This window comes from Schistocerca piceifrons, chromosome 11 (genome assembly GCF_021461385.2).
Source record: "Schistocerca piceifrons isolate TAMUIC-IGC-003096 chromosome 11, iqSchPice1.1, whole genome shotgun sequence".
Taxonomy (NCBI): Eukaryota; Metazoa; Arthropoda; class Insecta; order Orthoptera; family Acrididae; genus Schistocerca; species Schistocerca piceifrons.
The window spans coordinates 147,541,638-147,561,975 of record NC_060148.1 but is presented as its reverse complement, the minus strand read 5'-3'; the positions used below and the strand labels follow the sequence as shown (position 1 = coordinate 147,561,975).

The 20,338-nt window shown below is 39.5% G+C and overlaps 1 protein-coding gene across 2 annotated transcripts in view; it reads right to left on the bottom strand.

Annotated features, from left to right (window-relative positions):
- Window positions 1-20,338, bottom strand: part of LOC124719903 (zinc finger protein 721-like) — a 201,810-nt gene that overhangs the window by 140,427 nt on the left and 41,045 nt on the right. For both annotated transcript variants that reach the window (XM_047245088.1, XM_047245087.1), the window contains exon 2: window positions 3,295-3,354. In XM_047245088.1, coding sequence (XP_047101044.1) covers window positions 3,295-3,354 — 60 coding nt within the window. The remainder of the gene's footprint in view (window positions 1-3,294; window positions 3,355-20,338) is intronic.

Below are 20,338 nucleotides of genomic sequence, written 5' to 3'. Positions count from 1 at the left end.
AAAACTTAATTGGGTCGTCGTGGGGATGTTGTGAGGGTGACATGGTATTAGAAGGTGGAAAGTGTAACATGAGGCTGAAATGAAAATGAAAATAAAAATATATGGGGGAGATAAAGGTGAAATAGAAAGCAACTGGAGATCTGGTGTGAAAAAAGTCGAAAAAGTGTAGTTTGGAACTGGTATAGGGACTGATGGAGAGACGGGTTATAGCTAGAGATGGGAACTTTAAGTGTGAGGACTTTGGGCGTAAAATGTGTCTCTATCAACATACCAACACTTTCGTTTGGTAAGTTACATCATCTTTGTTTTTAGATATATTTTTCCCACGTGGAATGTTTCCCTCTATTATATTTATGTAAATGTTAATTTGTTCAAAATCACGTAACTCTGAAAATTCTTCACTGATTGCTCTGAAGTTTTCACACAACGCTGCATTTGAATACGAGTTTGTTTTCATATACCCACTGAAGAGCCATATGGTATATATATGTAATATACAAAGTGATATAAACACCTTGGCCACCTCACTCCAGACATTACGCCCCTTCACCTTTTTTTTCTGGTGCTATATCAAGGACAGAGCCTAAGTCACTCTAGTTGCTGATGTCAATGAACTGAAGGCTAGGATACAAGCTGCTGTGAGTACTGTGACAGTACACGTGTTACAAAACACCTGGCGGGAACTGGAATACCACCTCGACATTCTCCGAGCTACCAAGGGAGCATACGTTGAGGTTTACTGATGTAAGTGGTCTTAAAAAAAGCTAGTAACACTAATCTATGTAACGCCATCAAATGTAAATTATTATGTCAAATGGTTATTCTGTAATAAATTGTTATAATCGGGGCAAGACTTTGTGTTCACTGTATATATGTGGTTTTTTCTACACCTCCTGGAGCTCTTGTAGGTATAAAAAACATGTGCTTATTTGAATACCACAGTTAGTTAAAATTTAAAAAGAATTGGTGAAGAACTTTCAGAAATACAGGGTGTATCAAAAAGAAGCATGTGATTTTTAAAAAATCAAAACTATTACGTCACTTGAGATACGAGTGTGAACAACGTACTGTTGGAAAGACCAAACTCTCAAGTTTTACATGGTTCCCACTATGTAGCCGCAGTGTGTGCCCAAATCAGTTCTATCAAAAAAGGTGTCAGGACAACAGAAAGAATTTTGTGTTCTACGTTTCGCACAGTTTGGGTCAATAATAACTGTTCAGCGTGACTTTTGTGCTAGCTACGGCGTGGATCCTTGTACAGCACAGATCATTGGATGATGGCATGAAAAATTACAAGAAACAGGTTGTTTCTTTAAAGGCACACTGTCTGTGTCTGGCACGGACATTGAACATACCCAAGAAGTCTGCAAAAATCCATTTGCTGTGGAGCTTGACAGCTCAACATGCCCCCAAAGTCCGTCTGACATGTGTTGCATCGACATTTACACATGAAACCATACAGAATTCAGCTACTTCAAGCTCTTTGTGAAGGTGAGTTTGTGTCCATTATTAATTCACTGTATATGTTTATTAGTTTCAGAAGGTGAGTTTGTGGAGTTCTGTAATTTTGTTCTTGGCAAGGTAGAGGATAACAGTTTTCTTCCAAGCTTAGTGTTTAGTGATGAAGCAACCTTCTATTTAAATGGAAAGGTGAACTGTCATAATGTGAGAATATGGGGTACAGAACAACCACATGAAGTTGTACAACACGAGAGTGACTCCAGAAATTAATGTGTTTTGTGCAGTTTCATGGGAAAAGGTGTACAGTCCATTTTTCTTTGCCGAGAACACTGTTACAGAAAGCACGTATCTATAGATATGCTTGAGAACTTTCTTTTCCCACAGTTGGAGACTGATTCAAAAGACTTCATTTGCCAACAGGATGGAGCACTGGCACACTGGCACCTGGAAGTGCGGGAGTTTTTAAATCAAAGGATTACGGAACGATGGATCAGTCACATTGGACAATATGACTCAACCTTACATTACTGGCCTCCAAAGTCACCGGACCAGATTCTATGAGACTATTTCTTGTGGGGGCTTATTAAAGACTGTTTCTGGGCCTACGTTACCAACAACAATGAAGGAACTGAGACATCGCATAACAGCAGCTGTGGAAGCTGTAACTCAAGACGTGCTCACTGCAGTGTGGGAACAATCTGAATGCCACACTGACATATGCCGAGCATTTCAAGTCGGATGTATTGAACACCTACGAAAAGGTACAAAAAAAAACTTTTTCAGTTTCCAATTCTTCAAAAAACAAAATTCATTGTATATGTTTATTAGTTTCATAAATACAGACACGTCAAATCAGGTGATTCTTTTTGATACACCCTGCATAATGTATTGAACAAACAAAAAACTATTTCTATATAAATAAAAATGTAAATGTCCGTTTACTCAAAATCTTAAATCTGCAAAATTTCTTCACCAATTGCTTCAAAATTTTGATACTATGTTGCATGCAGATGCACTTTTTTTTATGCGCCTATCTTTTAATACATGTAACATATAAATAAATATGTAATATCTATTATATGAAAACTGGAAATGTTGTTATCAAAAATCTCAAAAAGTACTCAAAAAGGGACAGGTATACACTCACACACACACACACATATCCATCCGCACATACACAGACACAAGCAGACGTCTGCTTGTGTCTCTGTATGTGCGGATGGATATGTGTGTGTGTGCGCGAGTGTATACCTGTCCTTTTTTCCCCTAAGGTAAGTCCTTCCGCTCCCGGGATTGGAATGACTCCTTACCCTCTCCCTTAAAAGCCACATCCTTTCGTCTTTCCCTCTCCTTCCCTCTTTCCTGATGAAGCAACCGTTTGTTGCGAAAGCTTGAATTTTGTGTGTATGTTCAGAGACAGGATGGAGGAGGAGATGGAGAGAGAGGGATGGAAAGATGGACACAGAAGGGAGGAGGAGGTGGTGTACAGAGAGACGGGGAAAGAGAGATGGCAGGAGGAGCTGGAGAGACAGGGGGAGGAGAAGATGGACAGAGAGAGGGCGACAGAGGAGGTGGACAAAGCATGGAAGAGGAAGAGATGTACAGAGACAGAAGGGAGAAGGAGAATAGGGCATGTATCAGTATTCATAAATATTAGAAATTTGTGCTTCGTCTTTCTTTTCCATCTAATCAGACTGGCTCACAGCAATGCATGGCTGGGAACAGCTAGTATTAAATAAAAACAATGTATGTATGAGATTAATTAACAGTAGAGATTAAATAATAGTACTGACTTGTATTTGTGGTCACTGACAATATTTCAGAACAACTTACATTGTCCTCCACAAGGAACACCTGGTGGAATGTGTGTGACGAATCTGCCTTATCGGTCACCTGTAATGTAAATATTAAGACATTGCATTACGTGAGGCACAAGATACTTTCAAAATAGAAACACACACACACTAATGAACCGAGCATATTACAAGCATCTGTTTCAATAATGTGTGACGAGTCACCTCTGTAACACAATACAGCAGCGATACTGCGTCGCACAAATTTGACACATCATCAGTGCTTTTCCAGAGGTATGTGACGTCAGTCGTCATTGCACAAGTCACACAAATTATGGGCTGTCGGTTTGTGGTCACAGAGCTAGTGCCAAATAATGTCCCAGATTTGTTCCACTGGGTTAAGATGGGGCAAGTTTGGTGGCCAGGACATCAACACCAGTCCACTATCATTCCCCTCAAACAACAGTAGCACAATTTAGGCCTCGTGACACAGACAGTTATTCTGCTGCACGATGCTACCACAGTTGTGAAAACGTCGATCACGAAGGGAGGTAGGTGGAGCGGAGCCCCAAATTTAGTAATGTGTGCTGAACAAAAATATTTTTTCTTGCACCAGCATTGTACTCTGTCCTCAGATCTGCCACAGGTCGGTCTTATCTCGCTTTACAGAGCAGGTAAGTCTCCGACCTCCACATTCCTCGGTGAGGTGTAGATATCCGACACCTTGTCACCTACTCGCTGTTTCACTGCCCTTTGACCATTTCCCATGGACGCTTACAACAGCAGCACGTAAACAGCTAACAAGCTCTGACGTTTCCGTGATGCTAGTCCTCAGGTCTGTCCTTTTAGACAAAGTCTCTTACATCAATGGATTCCCCTGTCTACAACCCATATTGTCGCTAGAATGGATCCCTATTCATATATTGGGTCACATCTCTACAACACTGCTTGGTGGCATTCAGTCTCATGGTGGTCAGTGGTCAAAATGCTCTGGTTCATCAGTGCAGTATACATATGACATTAGACAAGCAAACACGCAGTTGCAAGGTGTCTAAAACATGACATAACCTTATCAAGTAATGTTTATTTTTTTATTGCAGGTATAATCATTAATTGACTGTGAAGCAATGTGTTTTACATTACAGGACAGAGTATTCATTCTCACCCAGTACACAGGAGAAAATCTTTATCACATTCTTTCGTGAACAGCATGGTGAGTGCTACATACAGACGGTGCCACAATTTGTGACCACAATGTCTGAAGACAAGCTACAACACAATGGTTTCAGGAGGAAAACTGAACAGTTTGTACTGCCAACAAGAGCATGACTTTCTCGAATCAGTCAGTGTTTTCAGGAACAAGTGGTTTCCAGCAATTTGTGGTCCACTTGGTCTCAAAATTTATCTGCATCTGACTTGTTGTTGTACGGATATTTTAAGATTGCTTGTTGCACAACTCACCCACACACTATCCCCAAACTGCAGTAAGAAGTTGAACAATGTGTTGCTGTAATTCTTAAAGAAATGTTACAACTGGGAAAAGGTGGAATTGCAACTTATAAATTATCATTACAAAGTTAGAGACGTCATAACTGAGGGACGGCTGCCTGGATGAAAATGGGATTTTAATGTCTTTACTTAGCCATTTAGTAATGTTACTTTGGAGGATTGGAACTTATTTTGTATTTACATTAATGCTGCAGGTGATTCCACATAAAAAGAGGATAGCATTGCACCACACCTAACATGAACTAGCCCTGTTGTCAAAACATGAAGTAGCCATATCAGTGGCAAATTTCCCAGACACTTGAGGGTCGTGGCAGAGACACCTAAGAGCTGAGATACAAGTGAGTTTTTTGCTCCTAGACCGTTTGGTACTCTTAGATAGTACTTGAAGAATCATTACACTAGTGACATGTTTTTGCCAATAGTTTTATTGTCTGATAGTCACTTATGGTTACTTTCTGTTAAGTGTCTGAGAGAGTTGTGAGAGCAGATGTCTGAAGTGTTTACAAACACCAGGGTGAAAGAGTCTGTGAGAGATGAGAGATCACTCACCATGAGGTTTTTTAATAGTAGTTCTGTGTGTAAAGGAAGAGATTGTGATGGAAGAGCATCAGGCTGCAGTTGCACTGTCAATGCTTTGAGTGGCAAAGAAAAAATGTAAAGACCATGTCCGTGTTGGATAACAGAGTGAATTACAAGGAGGGATAATTTTGGAGCATACAAGAACCTCATTGTAGAGCTTGTGATGGAAGATCTACAACAATATCAAAATTTTATAAGAATGACAGAAATGGAGATGGAAGAAATACTCCTTATAACTGGACCCAAAACTGCCAAGCAAAAATTCAAGCATAAATTCATTGGTGTTAAAGATAGACTGCTTGTGACACTAGGATTTCTAGCATTGGGTACATTTATTCTCTTTAATATTTGGTAAAGTAGCAATTGTGATGAAATAAAAATTACACCAGATTTCATCTTGATATCCATGCCTCTTCAAAAGCCAAACAGGGTGGATATCTGATAAATGAAGCATATCTGGGTACACTTTTATCTGAACAATTTTACTTATATTGACTTCAAGAACCACCTATAATTCTGGAAGGTCTGTTCTTTAACACCCAATATAACAATATAATCAATAATATCACATCATATAAAATTGTAGATACAGCCTTATTACCAGTACTTGAAGTGAAATGGCAATTTTTCGATTTCCAAAACAATTACTTTCAAACATAATGTCACTTGTTTCTGTAAGTTAATTAACACATGTTATGAAACTAGTTTGCCTGGTCCCTTAAGCTGAGAATATTCTGGTAAATACATTCTGTGGAAATGTTAAAAACTGCACCAATATCAGCCAACAAACTTTGCTTCTTAACTCTGTTCCCGTAGTCCAGAAACCATACATTCCATAACGCTGACCTTTTCTCGTACAAACTGATTAAATGCAGAACTTCGTCCTGATTCCACTTCCTGGCAGCTTTTGTTCATCACTTTTCTTACCAACACATTAATAACATTCACTTCACTGTGAGTATCCAGCACAACAGTAGTCTCAACTGTTCAGACTGTGCCGGTATACATTGATAGAACAGCTCAATTCCAGTGTTAAAATTGCACAGCTGATAAGTTGCGAGTTTGTCCTTCACCTTTTTATACAGGTTCATCCAAAACGATATTACCACCCATATGTTAATAGATAATTTTAAATTTTGTTTTGTCGCAGACCAGAGATGGTCACCCGACTTACTTTGGAAGAGAGAAGGAAGGTAGCAGCTTGGATGATAGAATTTGGGTCACCCTCAACAGCAAGAAAGAAATTTCAGCAGTGATTTCATAAGGATCCTCAAAGCCTTTTACCTATTTGTCGTCTGAATGAGAAATTTATGTGCACTGCGCCTGAGATCAATGACTGTAAAGGAAACAATGGACTCCAACAAGTATTTGAAAGATAACAACATAACCAGTCCAGGCACAATGATTAAGAGCTCAGAAAAGTTAAGTACTATATTAGCATTGGAAATGGGAATTGTGTGGACAAGTCTATTAAGATTTCTCCACCTCAACGTGGGAATGAAGCCATACCATTTTCAAATGATAAAGGCTCTATCTGACTCTGATAAAACTGCTCGTGTACTGGCTGCAGAAGTGTTATTAGAAATGGTGCACATGGACCTTAATGTTGTGTTCTGTATGTCAGATGAAGCTACATTTCATGTCAGCGGCAACACAAATATGCACAACTGTGACGGAGTATACACAATCCCCATAAACTAAGAGAGCACACACTCAATCCTCTTAAATTTAATGTTTGGTGCAGCATTTTGAAGTTTTGAGTGCTTGGTCCACATTTTTTCAATGATCAGACTGTAAGGGGATATTCTTACCAAGATATGTTGCAGAATTTATTGATGATAATCTTCCCCTCCGTATTGTAACATCAGGTTACTTCTAGCAAGATGATGCACCACCACATTTTTCCTTAAAGATTTCATATTACCTAGATCAAACATTTCATAGATGCTGGATTGGGAGAGGTGGACCCCTTGGCATGGCCACCACAGTCAGTGTATTTTACTCCATGTGATTTCTGGCTTTGGGAACGATGAAAGAACACCAGTATTCTACAAAACATACTGTCATTAATGACCTCAAAGAAAGTATAACACAAGTTGTATGCTCTATATCTACACGAATGTGTGAATGAGGTATGGCCTGTACGGTAGAGAGACTTAGCACATGCACCGAGAGCCGCAAATTACAGGTCAAAGAAGTGCACTAGTTATATTTCAACTTGTGTTTTAACATTAAAATAAATAAAATTAACACAAAATAATAATAACTAATAAAATAAAAGTCAATCCCATATAAGTGGTAACATCTTTTTGGAAAACCCTGTATTCATGTAGGATCAAGTATACTCAGGGACAATATTTTCTTTTTTCGCATATCGTTAATTAATGCTATATGTCTATGACATTTTTATAAGTTCTTTGTTATGTTACACAGTTTAAGTCTAGACATACTGGAATAGGCTAACTGCTCGTGATGTTCATGTAGGAGGGAAAGCAGGTGATTTCTTTTCTCAGGAACATGTCGAAGGCACAAATTATTGCTCAAAACACATAGTTGCAGGGGTATTTTCATTTTGTGTCCACGAGTAAGGCGAAATATGTTATCAAGATGTGGTAGGGTAAAAACTGTGACATACGGCACAAACCCCAGACACACGCTCAGTACTCTCCGACTACCCACAGCTCTCCCGACAGTGCCGGTATAGTTTTCCTCATACGGAAGCTACGGTCAGCAGCTCTAGAGAGATGGAAGTTGCCACACACACGACACATCTAAACTCGCAGAGTGCAACTACCTGAGATCTTGCCCCAGCCTAGGGTGCTGCCAGCGAGCTGATTCTCTGCACTGTTTACGTGACATGTGTTACCCACAAAAGCTCTCTGAGAGTGAAAAACTCTCACGTGTATGCCTAGCTTGAGAGCGAGCACAAGATTCACTGTCAATTCTAATGGAAGCACACCAGATAAAAAATTATTTAGGAGACATCATGTAACACATTCTCCAACACTGAATAGGCTTCAGTTCAGCAAGAAAGAGTGAGAATCCACAAGTTTCTTGAAATATGCCATTCATACCGGATTAGATGCCACAGAGCTGCCAAAACTGTACTGTGTTGATTGCTACATCTCACCCACTGTACCAAACAGCTCAGACATTTTTATAGGATTAACACTGTGTGACATGGTGCGCCAGTCAAGATGTGACAGGGTCCATTAGTGTGAGCCAAACTGAGAATATATATGTGTGACCGTGTGATCACGGCTATTGTCATCTTGTAAGCCGGGAGTGTCCACAGTGTAATCATTGTGAAGGTGCAGAAAATGAAGCAACGCTTGTATACCAAGATTGTTATAATAAACATCCCAGTTCACGTTCTCAGTAACTTAATGAGTCACAGTGCAAAAGTACCCACAAACACCACAGAACCATCCTCCACACTATGTAGTTAAATGCCTGGAATGTCCACAGCATAACTGTTATGAAGATACAGAAGAAAGGGTAATAGATGGTTACAAAAAACGTTACAATAAAGATCCCAATTCACATTCACAATAACTTCAATGAAAAACAGTGCAAAAAAACACCACCAAAAAAACATCACAGAGCCTCCTCCGACCCAAACTGTACACTCCACAATCTGCCTCACTGCCTCACATTGTCAGAAAAAGAGGCTCGTCGGACTGTACTACATGTTTCCAGTCAGTTACTGTCTAGTTTCTGCATTGTTTGTGTCACTGAGGAATTGCAACTTTAAGTGCACCTAACAGTGACAGCACTTCTCGGTGTTCTCTTCACAGCTGTCACTTGGAAATTGACTGAGATGGACCTGCGTTCACAGACACCAGAAGTTCCTGTCAGGTTCAAAAACGACTGCTGTCGACAAGGAGGTGCGACACTCGTCTCCGGCCCCTGTCAACTAGCATGTTTCTACCACCTCTATTCTTACCCCGTGCTACACGGCTGCAGTGGTATTTCATTCTTTATACACACGTCGGACAGTCAGCATTCCTGCACTGACAAATTTGGAAACTTCATTTAATGCTTGGTCTCGGGTGCATCCTTTATGTTGTTTCTGTCACATTTCCATGTTGACCCAGCTTACTGTGCCGAATCTCTACAAACAAGTGTTGCACACAGACTACTTCACTTGGGTGGAGAGTCACGTGACTGCTGGTCCCAGTTCTACATCCTCCACAGCTCTCCTAACCGACCAGTGTGCTTGTGCGAGGAGGTGACAATTTTTTTCTGGTGATCTTGTAAAAGAATGTATTGACTGAACACTGTTTGCTCACTTATATACAAAATATTAAAAGTAAACTCATAACTGGATCGTGAAAGGGAAAACTTGCTTTCTTGTCATCATTGTGTGTAGTAGCATTTGAATATGGATCGCTGCAATAAAAGCGTTTAACTGACATCTTACAACTAATTATCTGCCTGTGCAACACAATTAAATGTATCTTTGAGCTATATGACAATCCTACACTAGAAGTCTTGAATTCACACAAAATATGCAATGAATGCTGCTCATTAATGGATGGAGTGCAAACTTACCATTACCCTTAACAGTAAGTGACATTGGCCAAAGGAAATATTACCACTGCTCCTTTGCACAACTTGTGTTTAAGAACATGAAATGCAATATTTCAATCAATGGAAACTTCAGGATTCCTTTGCACAACACGTGTTTAACAACATGAAATGTAATATTTCAAACAATGGAAAATCCAGGCTGGAAGGTATCAATGTTATGAGAAGGAAAGTTGCTACTCAACATATAGCGGAGATGCCGAGACACAGACAGGCACAATAAAAAGACTCTCACAATTATATCTTTCAGCCGTTACGGCCTTCATCGACAATAGACAGACATTTGTTGACAAAGGCCTTAAGGGCTGAAAGATATAATTGTGAGAGTCATTTTGTTGCATCTATCTGCGTCTCAGTATCTCCGCTATATGATGAGTAGCAACTTTCCTTCTCACAATACTGTTAAATGTAATATTTCATTATGTGAATCATTTCCAACAACTTTTGTAATTTAGTGATTTCCCCATAAGGTTGTGTTAGCTTTTTAAGAACATAAAAAACAGGGAAAAACAAATGTTAATTGCAGAATCAGAGTTTGCTTCACACAGTGGTACATTACACACTCCACTTAGTGGAGAGGATCGTGTATCATAATTCAATGCAGATTTCAACACAGAATGAATGAACTTGTGAAACAAAAGTATTAATACTTATTGATAAAGTGCAGTATGAAATAGTGCAACTTAATACAAGTGCTTCCAGCAGTCATGGCAGAACAACAGGGCTTGAGTGTGATATGCCCTCCCCCTCCAATCCTGAAATCTTGGTGGTGGTGACAGACTAGTCTGTGACATAGTTCAATAAATAGATTCAATGTTACGTGCATTCACTTCATAGTTATATATCATTATGGCAATATAAAAATCAAGCTTTGTGATGTGACTGAATTAGCCAAAAATGATTTCATAAAAAATACATTCACCAACAACAATTACTCCATATTTAAAACACTTTAAAAAATAATTTAAATTTCAAGGTAAATTCAGAAACTTTTTGTTACATAACAGAAAAATCTCCAATAAATATGTTTATGCACATTATTTTATCATAGCATGTATCAACCAGACAGAAGATGAGAAGAGGGGAGGGCGGTTGCATAACTCATACCAGAGAATAAGCCTATACAAGTAATAAACAAGAACATCCACAAGATCCTAGACCATCCCCATGCTGCTTCCAACCCTAACACTTGCAACAGGTATCATACCCGTGTGGAGGACCCAGGTGCGAGACCTGCGCAGTCCATCCATCCTGCACTTCCTATTCCATTCCTGCCACAGGCTTATCCTACACCAGCAGAGGCCGGGCTACCAGCAGAAGCAGCCACGTCACACACCAGCTCTGCTGCAATCGTCACACAGATTTCTATATTGGGATGACTACAAACAAGCTGTCCATCAGGATGAACAGCCACTGCAAACTGTGGCCACGAGCCTAGTAGACCAGCCCGTGGCATAGTAAGCAGCCTAACGTAACAGGCTCGATTTCCACAGCTGCTTCACAACACGAGCCATCTGGATGCTCCCCTCAGTCACCCGCTTTTCTGAACTGCGGAGATGGGAGTTATCCTTACGACTCATTCTCTGTTCCTGAAGTTATTCCGGCCTCAACCTGCACCTGACCAACCAACAGTTTCCACCCCTCCTGTCCTATCACCTACTCCCCATTCACGTCTCCCACCCTCTTTGTCTGCCATCCTCACCCAATGCACCCAGACATCTTTCCCCACTCCTCTCCTTTTTCGCTCCGTATTCCCCTCCTCTCTGCTCCACAACCTCCTAACACTGTGTGTGTTAAGCAGTCTAGTCCCTGCACACTCTTCTCTCGCCCCACCCATACACTGCTATCGCTTCCCCTTCCTCACCTCCTCCAGATTGCTGCTTCCATTCCACGTGACAGTGCAGCCCCGTCTGACCTGCTGGAGTTGGTGGTCGTGAGTGTGTGAGCTGTGCTTGCTTGTGGGAATAAATTATTTTTTTAAGGCTGTGACTGAAAGCTTATGTGTAAGGAGATCACGAATGTAAAATTAGAGAGATTAGAGCGCGCACGGAGGCTTTCAGAGTCGTTCTTCCCGCGAACCATACGCGACTGGAACAGGAAAGGGAGGTGATGACAGTGGCATGTAAAGTGCCCTCCGCCACACACCGTTGGGTGGCTTGCGGAGTATCAATGTAGATGTAGATGTAGATGTAGAAGTGTCTTTTAGTTGTGTCTGTCTCCAACTTAAGGTGTCATATTTATGGTAAGTAACCATCTATCTTTTCCTACATTCTAGATCTTTCTCGATAGTTTTCAGTGATTCAGTGATTCCAATGTATTTGAGCCTTTGTGTAAGAGAGGCCCATCCCAGATCAGAATGAGCATTCACAAGGCTGTGACAGCAAATAGAGACTTGTGTAATTTTGGTGATGCAGTTGATGTACCATGTGTTTGGGCTAACAAAACTAATGATACTGATAATGGAACTAACTACAAGAGAAAAAAAGTTAATGAATATGTGACGGTTTCACTTGGTACACACACCGTGTGTCATCTGTCTATATTTCAGTTGTTGTTTGCTATATCGCTTACAAAGAGAAAGCTTCATCACTGAACTTTCAACTTATCACCGGAAGCTTTCTCTCACTATCTAGTGCTAATGAAACAGTTGTTCTTTGGGGAGATTGAACTGAATCAGGTGATGTTGAGGGAATGGGATTAGGAAATTTGACACTGAAAGTAGCAGATGAGTTTTGCTGTTTGGGAAGCAAAATATCACAAATGCCAAGGTAGAGAGGATATAACATGCAGACTGGCAACAGCAAGCACATCATTTCTGGAAAAAGAAACCTAGTAGTGTGGAGAGCTCCATCAAATCAGTCTTCAGACTGAAGGCCACACCAACAGCAGCAACAACAATAATGACAACAAACAAAAAAAGACATATCACCACTACTGAAAAACAAATTACAGCATTACATGTACTTGACCACTGGTGACGATGTATATGTAATCAAAATTGTGCATGTGTTTTGAGGAAACTGGATGCAAATTTCTTGCACCAGGGCATATGTACCTCGATGCGAAGCAGAAGTTTACTCACATGGGCAACAGGCTAATTCAAATAGAGGCCCTGTAAGCAGGCATGTGCCAGTAGATGAGCAGAAGGTGTGTAAAAAGTAGGTACCACAAGTTTTGATTTTTCAGACCCACGAGTGTGCTGTGTACATGGAATTTTCTTTCAGTGGCATAGCCACAGAGTAAGTGGTTGGTTTCTGAAAGTGGGAAAATATACTGAAGTTTGTTGCATGATGTTAAGTTTCCAATTAAATATTCTTGTTAACACAAGAGTCAAAATATGATGACAGTATAAACCTCTAAATTTACCTCGTACCAGGCACTCTGCAGAAACCTCAAAGTACAAACTGACTACACTTCAAACACAATACTTTCTCACAGTATCTCATAACAGAATACAGTTATCTGGAAATGGTGTCACACAGCTTCAAGAGATGAAGAATCCACATCTGGTGACAGGAAGTAAAAAATGCTGAGTCCTTGGATGAGATAAGGTATGGAATAAATCAGGTTTCTAAGAAATCAAACTCACTTCAGACAGCCAAAATTCCACTAACAACTCTTTTAAAAGTCTCTGTAATTTTGCCAGCTGACTAGGCACCATCTGAAATCTGACATGAGCAAGCGTGGTGTTTATGTGGTGACCGCTAACTTAATTTATGTCCTGTGCACACCAAAAAATTCAGCCAAATAAGCACGTACAAAATCATTATGTCTATGTGTTTTACGATTATGGGAGCCATGCCAAAGACTTAAAACAAATAAAAAAATTTGTAATAAAGTTTTTGGCGTAAGCTCCTAAGCATAGAACTTCCACGTAAATATGGCCTGCTTCTATGGGGCCACGTTTCAAAAGTCTTTATTCTCTCATTGTCTGTACTGTGCCATAGGTAACACCACAAGAACCAAAATATTTTTTGAGGTAATGTCAGACAAAACCAAAATATTTTTTGTATCACTGTCATGTACGTGCCAGGCCATAGACAGTATAGACATGAAGAGCACATTGTATTACGCAAACAAACTGGAACTGAGAAAGCTGTGTCCACAATGCCAACATAACTAACATTTGACTGAACTGTTACGAGGGAAATTTTCTCACACAGAATGACCCCCTCTACGCTGACCAGTGCAGATTCCAAAAACATCGGTCATCTGAAAGCCAACTCACTCTCACATGACATTCTAAAATTATGGATTGAGGCAGTCAGGCAGATGAAGTATTTTTAAGTTTCTGAAAAACATTTAACTCAATATTGCACCTAATATTATTACCCAAAGTATAATTGCATAAGTTATAAGTGAATATTTGTGACTGGACTGAGGGTTTCTTGGTAGGGAGGAAGGACGCACCAAGTTACTGTGGATGGAGAGTCATCAACAGATGTAGAATCGTTTGGCACCTTTGTACTTTCTGTTGCATATGAATGAACTCATAGGCAATATATTAATTCTATAATCAAGTACAATCTGAGAAAATCAGCACATTATTCAGTCAGACTTTGATAAGATTTCGAAGTGGTGCAAAGATTGACAACTAGCTTTAGATGTTAAGAACTGTAAAACTGCAACTTGATGGGTCTTCTTTACGATAAGTAGCAATCTGTCCTTTCCTTCAAACTGTGCATTTCATAAGACAAACAAAAATGAAATACCTCATCACTATAATATCAACAACTCACAACTGGAATTGGTGACTCATACCAGTGTGCAACACATCATTACGATATTAAATGGAATGATAGCATAGGCTCAGCTGTAAGTAAAGCAGGTGGTATACTTCGCTTCACTGGTAGAACACTGAAGAAATGCATTTAGAACTTTTTGTAGGTAACTATTTACGGCTGTCAAGAATTTGAAGAGAAGCATTTTCAAGCCACCAGCTGAACAAATATGCCTTTATTCTCAACTGGTTTCAGCTTTAACAACCAACACCGTGGAGGAAAAGCTGTACATTGATGGACAGAAAGTACATTACATAGAAACAGGAGACAGCTGTATGTCCATTACAGACTTGCTCCATAACAGCATGCTTGAACTCAACAACTTTCAAAACACTATAAACCACAAAAATACAATAGTGTAAACTAGACAACTCTTACACCCAAATCTCCACTTGTCAAGCACTCAGATCAGTACCAAACACTGTATGTCCATAGTGTATGAATGAAAACACTGAGCTAGTTCATGTTATGTGCTGACAGTCTGCTTTCGCTCTGTTAGTTGAAAGTAGCAAACTCATAGAATACATCTGTATAGACAGGCATGGTGTTCTGTCAGACATGCAACAGAACAGACACCACTCATGATGCAGCAACTTGTGCATTTGTAGTTTCACAGGATAAACATAAACAATTGGAACAGTAGAATAAAGAAGAATAAATAAACAATTACATCACACATGTGGAAGTATTAATAGTCCCATATAATACTCCCTCCCCCCCCCCTTCCCCTCATGAACCATGGACCCTGCCACTGATGGGGAGGCTCACGTGCCTCAGCAATACAGATAATCATGCATTATGTGGAACCACAACAGTGGGGTATCTGTTGAGAGACCACACAAACATTTGGTTCCTGAAGGGAGGCAGCAGCCTTTTCAGTAGTTGCAGGGGCAACAGTCTGGATGATTGACTGATCTGGCCTTGTAACACTAACCAAAACGGCCTTGCTGTGCTGGTACTGCGAATGACTGAAAGCAAGGGGAAACTACAGCTTTAATTTTTCCTGTGGACATGCAACTCAGCTGTATGGTTAAATAATGGTGGCATCCTCTTGGGTAAAATATTCTGGAGGTAAAATAGTCCCCCACTCAGATCTTCGGGTAGGGACTACTCAGGAGGACATTGTTATCAGGAGAAACAAAACTGGCGCCCTATGGGTAGGAGTGTGGAATGTCAGACCACTTAATCAGGCAGGTAGGTCAGAACATTTAAAAAGGGGAATGGATAGGTTAAAGTTAAATATAGTGGGAATTAGTGAAGTTCGGTGGCACGAGGAACAGAACGTCTGGTCAGGTGAATACAGGGTTATAAATACAAATTCAGATAGGGGTAATGCGGGAGTAGGTTTAATTATACGAAATAAATATGAACGCAGATACACTACCATGTACAGCATAGTGAACACATCATTGTAATCAAAACAGACATGAAGCCCACAGCCATCACAGTAGTACAAGTTTATATGCCAACTAGCTTCACAGATGAGGAGATTCAGGAAATGTATGATGAGATAAAAGAAATTATTAAGATAGTTAAGAGAGAAAAAATTTAATAGTTATGGGGGACTGGAATTCGATAGTAGGAAAAGGAAGAGAAGGAAATGTAGTAGGTGAATGTGGATTGGGGGTAAGGAATGAAAGAGAAAGCCGCCCGCTATAATTTTGCACAGAGCATAATTTAATCATAGCTAACAGTTGGTTTAGGATCATGAAAAAAGGTTGTGTACATGGAAGAGACCTGGAGACCCTGGAGGGTGGAAGGAGTACATAGAGGGGTCCATACAAGGGAGATGTACTTGAGAGAAATCTTATGGAAATGGAAGAGGACATAGATAGGCACAACAAAAAGACTTCACACTTAAGAACTTTTCCTTTTTGTTATGCCTATCTGTGACTTAGTATCTCCGCTGTATGGTGAGTAGCAACTTTCCTTCTCGTAATATTGTTACATTCCATCCTGAAATTTCCATTGTTTGAAGAGGACACAGAGGAAGATGAGAAGGGAGATATGATACTAGGTGAAGAATCTGACAAAGCACTGAAAGAAAGTTGAAACAAAGCCCCAGGTGTAGACGCCACTCCATTAGAGCTACTAATAGCCTTAGGAGAGCCAGCCATGACGAAACTCTTCCATCTGGTGAGCAAAGTGTATGAGACAGGCAAAATACCCTCAGACTTCAAGAAGAATATAATAATTCCAGTTCCAAATAAAGCATGAGCTGACAGGTGTGTAAACTACCGAACTATCAGTTTAATAAGTCACGTTTGCAAAATACTAACACGAATCCTTTACAGAAGAATGGAAAAACTGTGGAAGATCAAGTCTGGATTCCAGAGAAATGTAGGAACACGGCTTCTCATAGAAGACTGGTTAAGTAAAGGCGAACCTATGTTTCTAGCATATGTAGACTGAGAGAGAGCTTTTGACAGTGTCTTTTTCAAATTCTAAAGGTGGCAGGGGTAAAATCCAGGGAGCGAAAGACTGTTTACAATTTGTACAGAAAACAGATGGTAGTTATAAGAATCAAGGGATACGAAAGGGAAGCAGCAATTGAGAAGGGAGTGAGGCAGCATTGTAGCTTCTCTCTCATGTTATTCAATTCCGTATAGCGAGCAAGCAGTAAAGGAAACAAAAGAATTTGGAGTAGGAATTAAAATCCAGGAAGAAAAAATAAAAACTTTGAGGAATGCTGGTGACATTGCAATTCTGTCAGAGATAGCAAAGGACTTGGAAGAGCAGAATGGACAGTATCTTGAAAGGAGGATACAAGATGAACATCTATAAAAGCAAAATGAGGATAATGGAACGTAGTTGAAGTAAATCAGGTGATGCTGAGGGAATTAGATTAGGAAATGAGACAATTAAATTAGTAAGTGAGTTTCACTATCTGGCAAGCAAAATAGCAGATGGTGGTCAAAGTAGGAAGGATATGAAATGTAGACCAGCAATGGCAAGAAAAGCATTTCTGCTGAAGAGAAATTTATTAACATTGAGTATAGATTTAAGTGTGAGGAAGTCCTGCCTGAAAGCACTTGTATGGAGTGTAGCCATTTATGGAAGTGAAACATGGATGATAAACAGTTTAGATGAAAAGAGAAGCTTTTGAAATGTGGTGCTATAGAAGAATGCTGAAAATTAAATGGGTAGATAACGTAACTAATGAGGAGGTACCGAGTAGAATTGGTGAGAAGAGAAATGTGTGGTACAACCTGACTAAAAGAGGAGATTGGTTAGTAGGACACATTCTGGGGCATCAAAGAATCACCAATGTAGTACTGGAGGGAAGTGCGGGAGGTAAAAATCATAGAGGGAGACCAAGAAATGCATACAGTAAGCAGATTCAGAAGGATGTAGGTTGTAGTTGTTGCTCTGAGATGAAGAAACTTGCACTTGATCCTGGAAAGCTGCATTAAACCAGTCTTTAGACTTAAGACCGCAACAACAACAACAATATTTTCATCTGTAATACAGTGAAAAAGTTTCATCATTGGGGTTTGAACGCACAACCCTCGGTATGATGATTTAACACTTGATCAACTTCTGCACGGAAGCTACACATATTAGCTATGCATAGTTATGCTTTTCCTGTGCTCAGTAGTTCTGGTGCTACTTTTAATTAACCTTTACACTCGTTCTGCTGGATGACAGTACATAGTATGAACTAAATCCGAGTTTTGATTGATTCTCTATCAACATAAAACATTTGGTTGCAATCTGAGTGTCTGACATCTGGAGGTTTGGGTGTTAGGTGTTAACAGCTGTGTTTTGAGATTATAAGGCCTGCACCAAAGACTTAAAACAAACAAAAATTTTTATAACAATTTTTTTGGTGAAAGCCCCTAAGGTTATTGAGGTTATGCACAAGTTTGTACTGGACATGCAGCTATATCCTGTTTGAATGCAACATATTTTTGATCCATCGATGTACAGCTTTTCCTCCATTATGATGATTGCTAAAACTGGAAGCAGTTGAGAATAATGGTGTGTGTATATACACTGCTGGTGGCTCAAAAACACCTTGCTTGAAATGCAGTTAGTGTTACTCACTCTAGAATATTGCTCAAGTGTGTGGGAGCTGTAGCACAAGACTAGTTGTGCAGACTGGATGTACATAAAGAAGAGCAGCACTAATGGTCTCAAGTCTGTCTGAGCCATGGGAATGTGTCACAGAAATGCTCAAGAAACTGAAGTGACAGACATTTGGAAATAGGCACACATTATCCTGTCAAAGCCTACTTCCAAAATTTCAAGAATCAGCTTTAAATGGTGAGCCTCAGAATATAATACAAACCCTTGATACTGCTCCCGTAGGGATCATGAAGATAAGGTTAGCTTAATTACATCACACATACGGGCATTTAAATAATCATTCTGTCCACACTTCATACGTAAATGGAAATGGAAGAGGCTCTTATAATTGGTACAACAGGAAGTACAATTATTCAGTATTAAATAGGAAACACTTTGATGTTGTTCTGCTAAATATTATTTATTTGGTCACAAACCGGCCATCATAAGGCGCCAACTGAATGTCACAAATACAGATAAAAGTGATGTGCAACCTAAAAAGACACCACAGATACACAAACTGTTTACAGGTGATTATATTTTTATGCCCCACACAAGTCATTACATGTAATTAAAAATAAAGTTTTATGTTAACAGCAAATGAAAATTACAACTGTAATCTAATACGTCCATATCTGAAACTTAATTTAATAGTAGGGAAGGAAACCGAGTTTCGTCATTTAATATGAACCTGGCATTCTGTGTCATATGTTTAATGATTTCAAATATTTCCAGTAGAGTTACCTTTCTGCTTATTTTAACTGTATCTAAAACTTCACAACCTACATCGTATGTGTGGTTTTCTATTAAAAGATGTTCCAAAAAGGTTGAATTTCTTTTTCCTAATCTGTGGCTTCTTTCATGTTTCGATGTCTTCCCCTATGTTTGCATGTGATTTTATATACAACAGTCTGTGCCAAAGTTTTCACTCTGTCTCTACTATTGGAGAATAGTAAATAGTTTATATTGTAAAACACAGATCAGTAATTATGAGACTAACTTTTTTGAAAGGTTATCTGAAATTTGGCCAACATATGAGGTAGTGCATCAGTTTGTGTAGCTACTGATTGGTTCCATTGTAAAGAAGTGGTGCAATTTAACACATTTTCCTTTCTCATGGAATATTATCAATCAGTTTTGTGCAATCAAAATAAATAATATTTTTCAGAATATCAGGAATGTTCAGATAACAGGACACTTCTTCAGATAACAAAACAGGGTAGCAGAAGTGATCCACAAAACTACTGTTCATTGTCCCCTGACATCCAATTGTTGTAGAATCTTAGAACATATTCTGATATCAAACATAATGAGCTATCTTGAACAAAATGACCTCCTCCATGCCAACCAGCACATATTCTGAACACATCAGTCGTGAAGCCCAACTCTCACGTTTCTCATATGACATCCTGAATGGGATGGATCAAGTCAGGTAGACGCAGTATTTCTTGTTTTCCAAAAGGCATTTGACTCAGCACCACACCCACACATATTGTCAAAAGTTTGACCATATAGTATATCATGCAAAATTTCTGATTTGATTGAGGGTTTATTGGC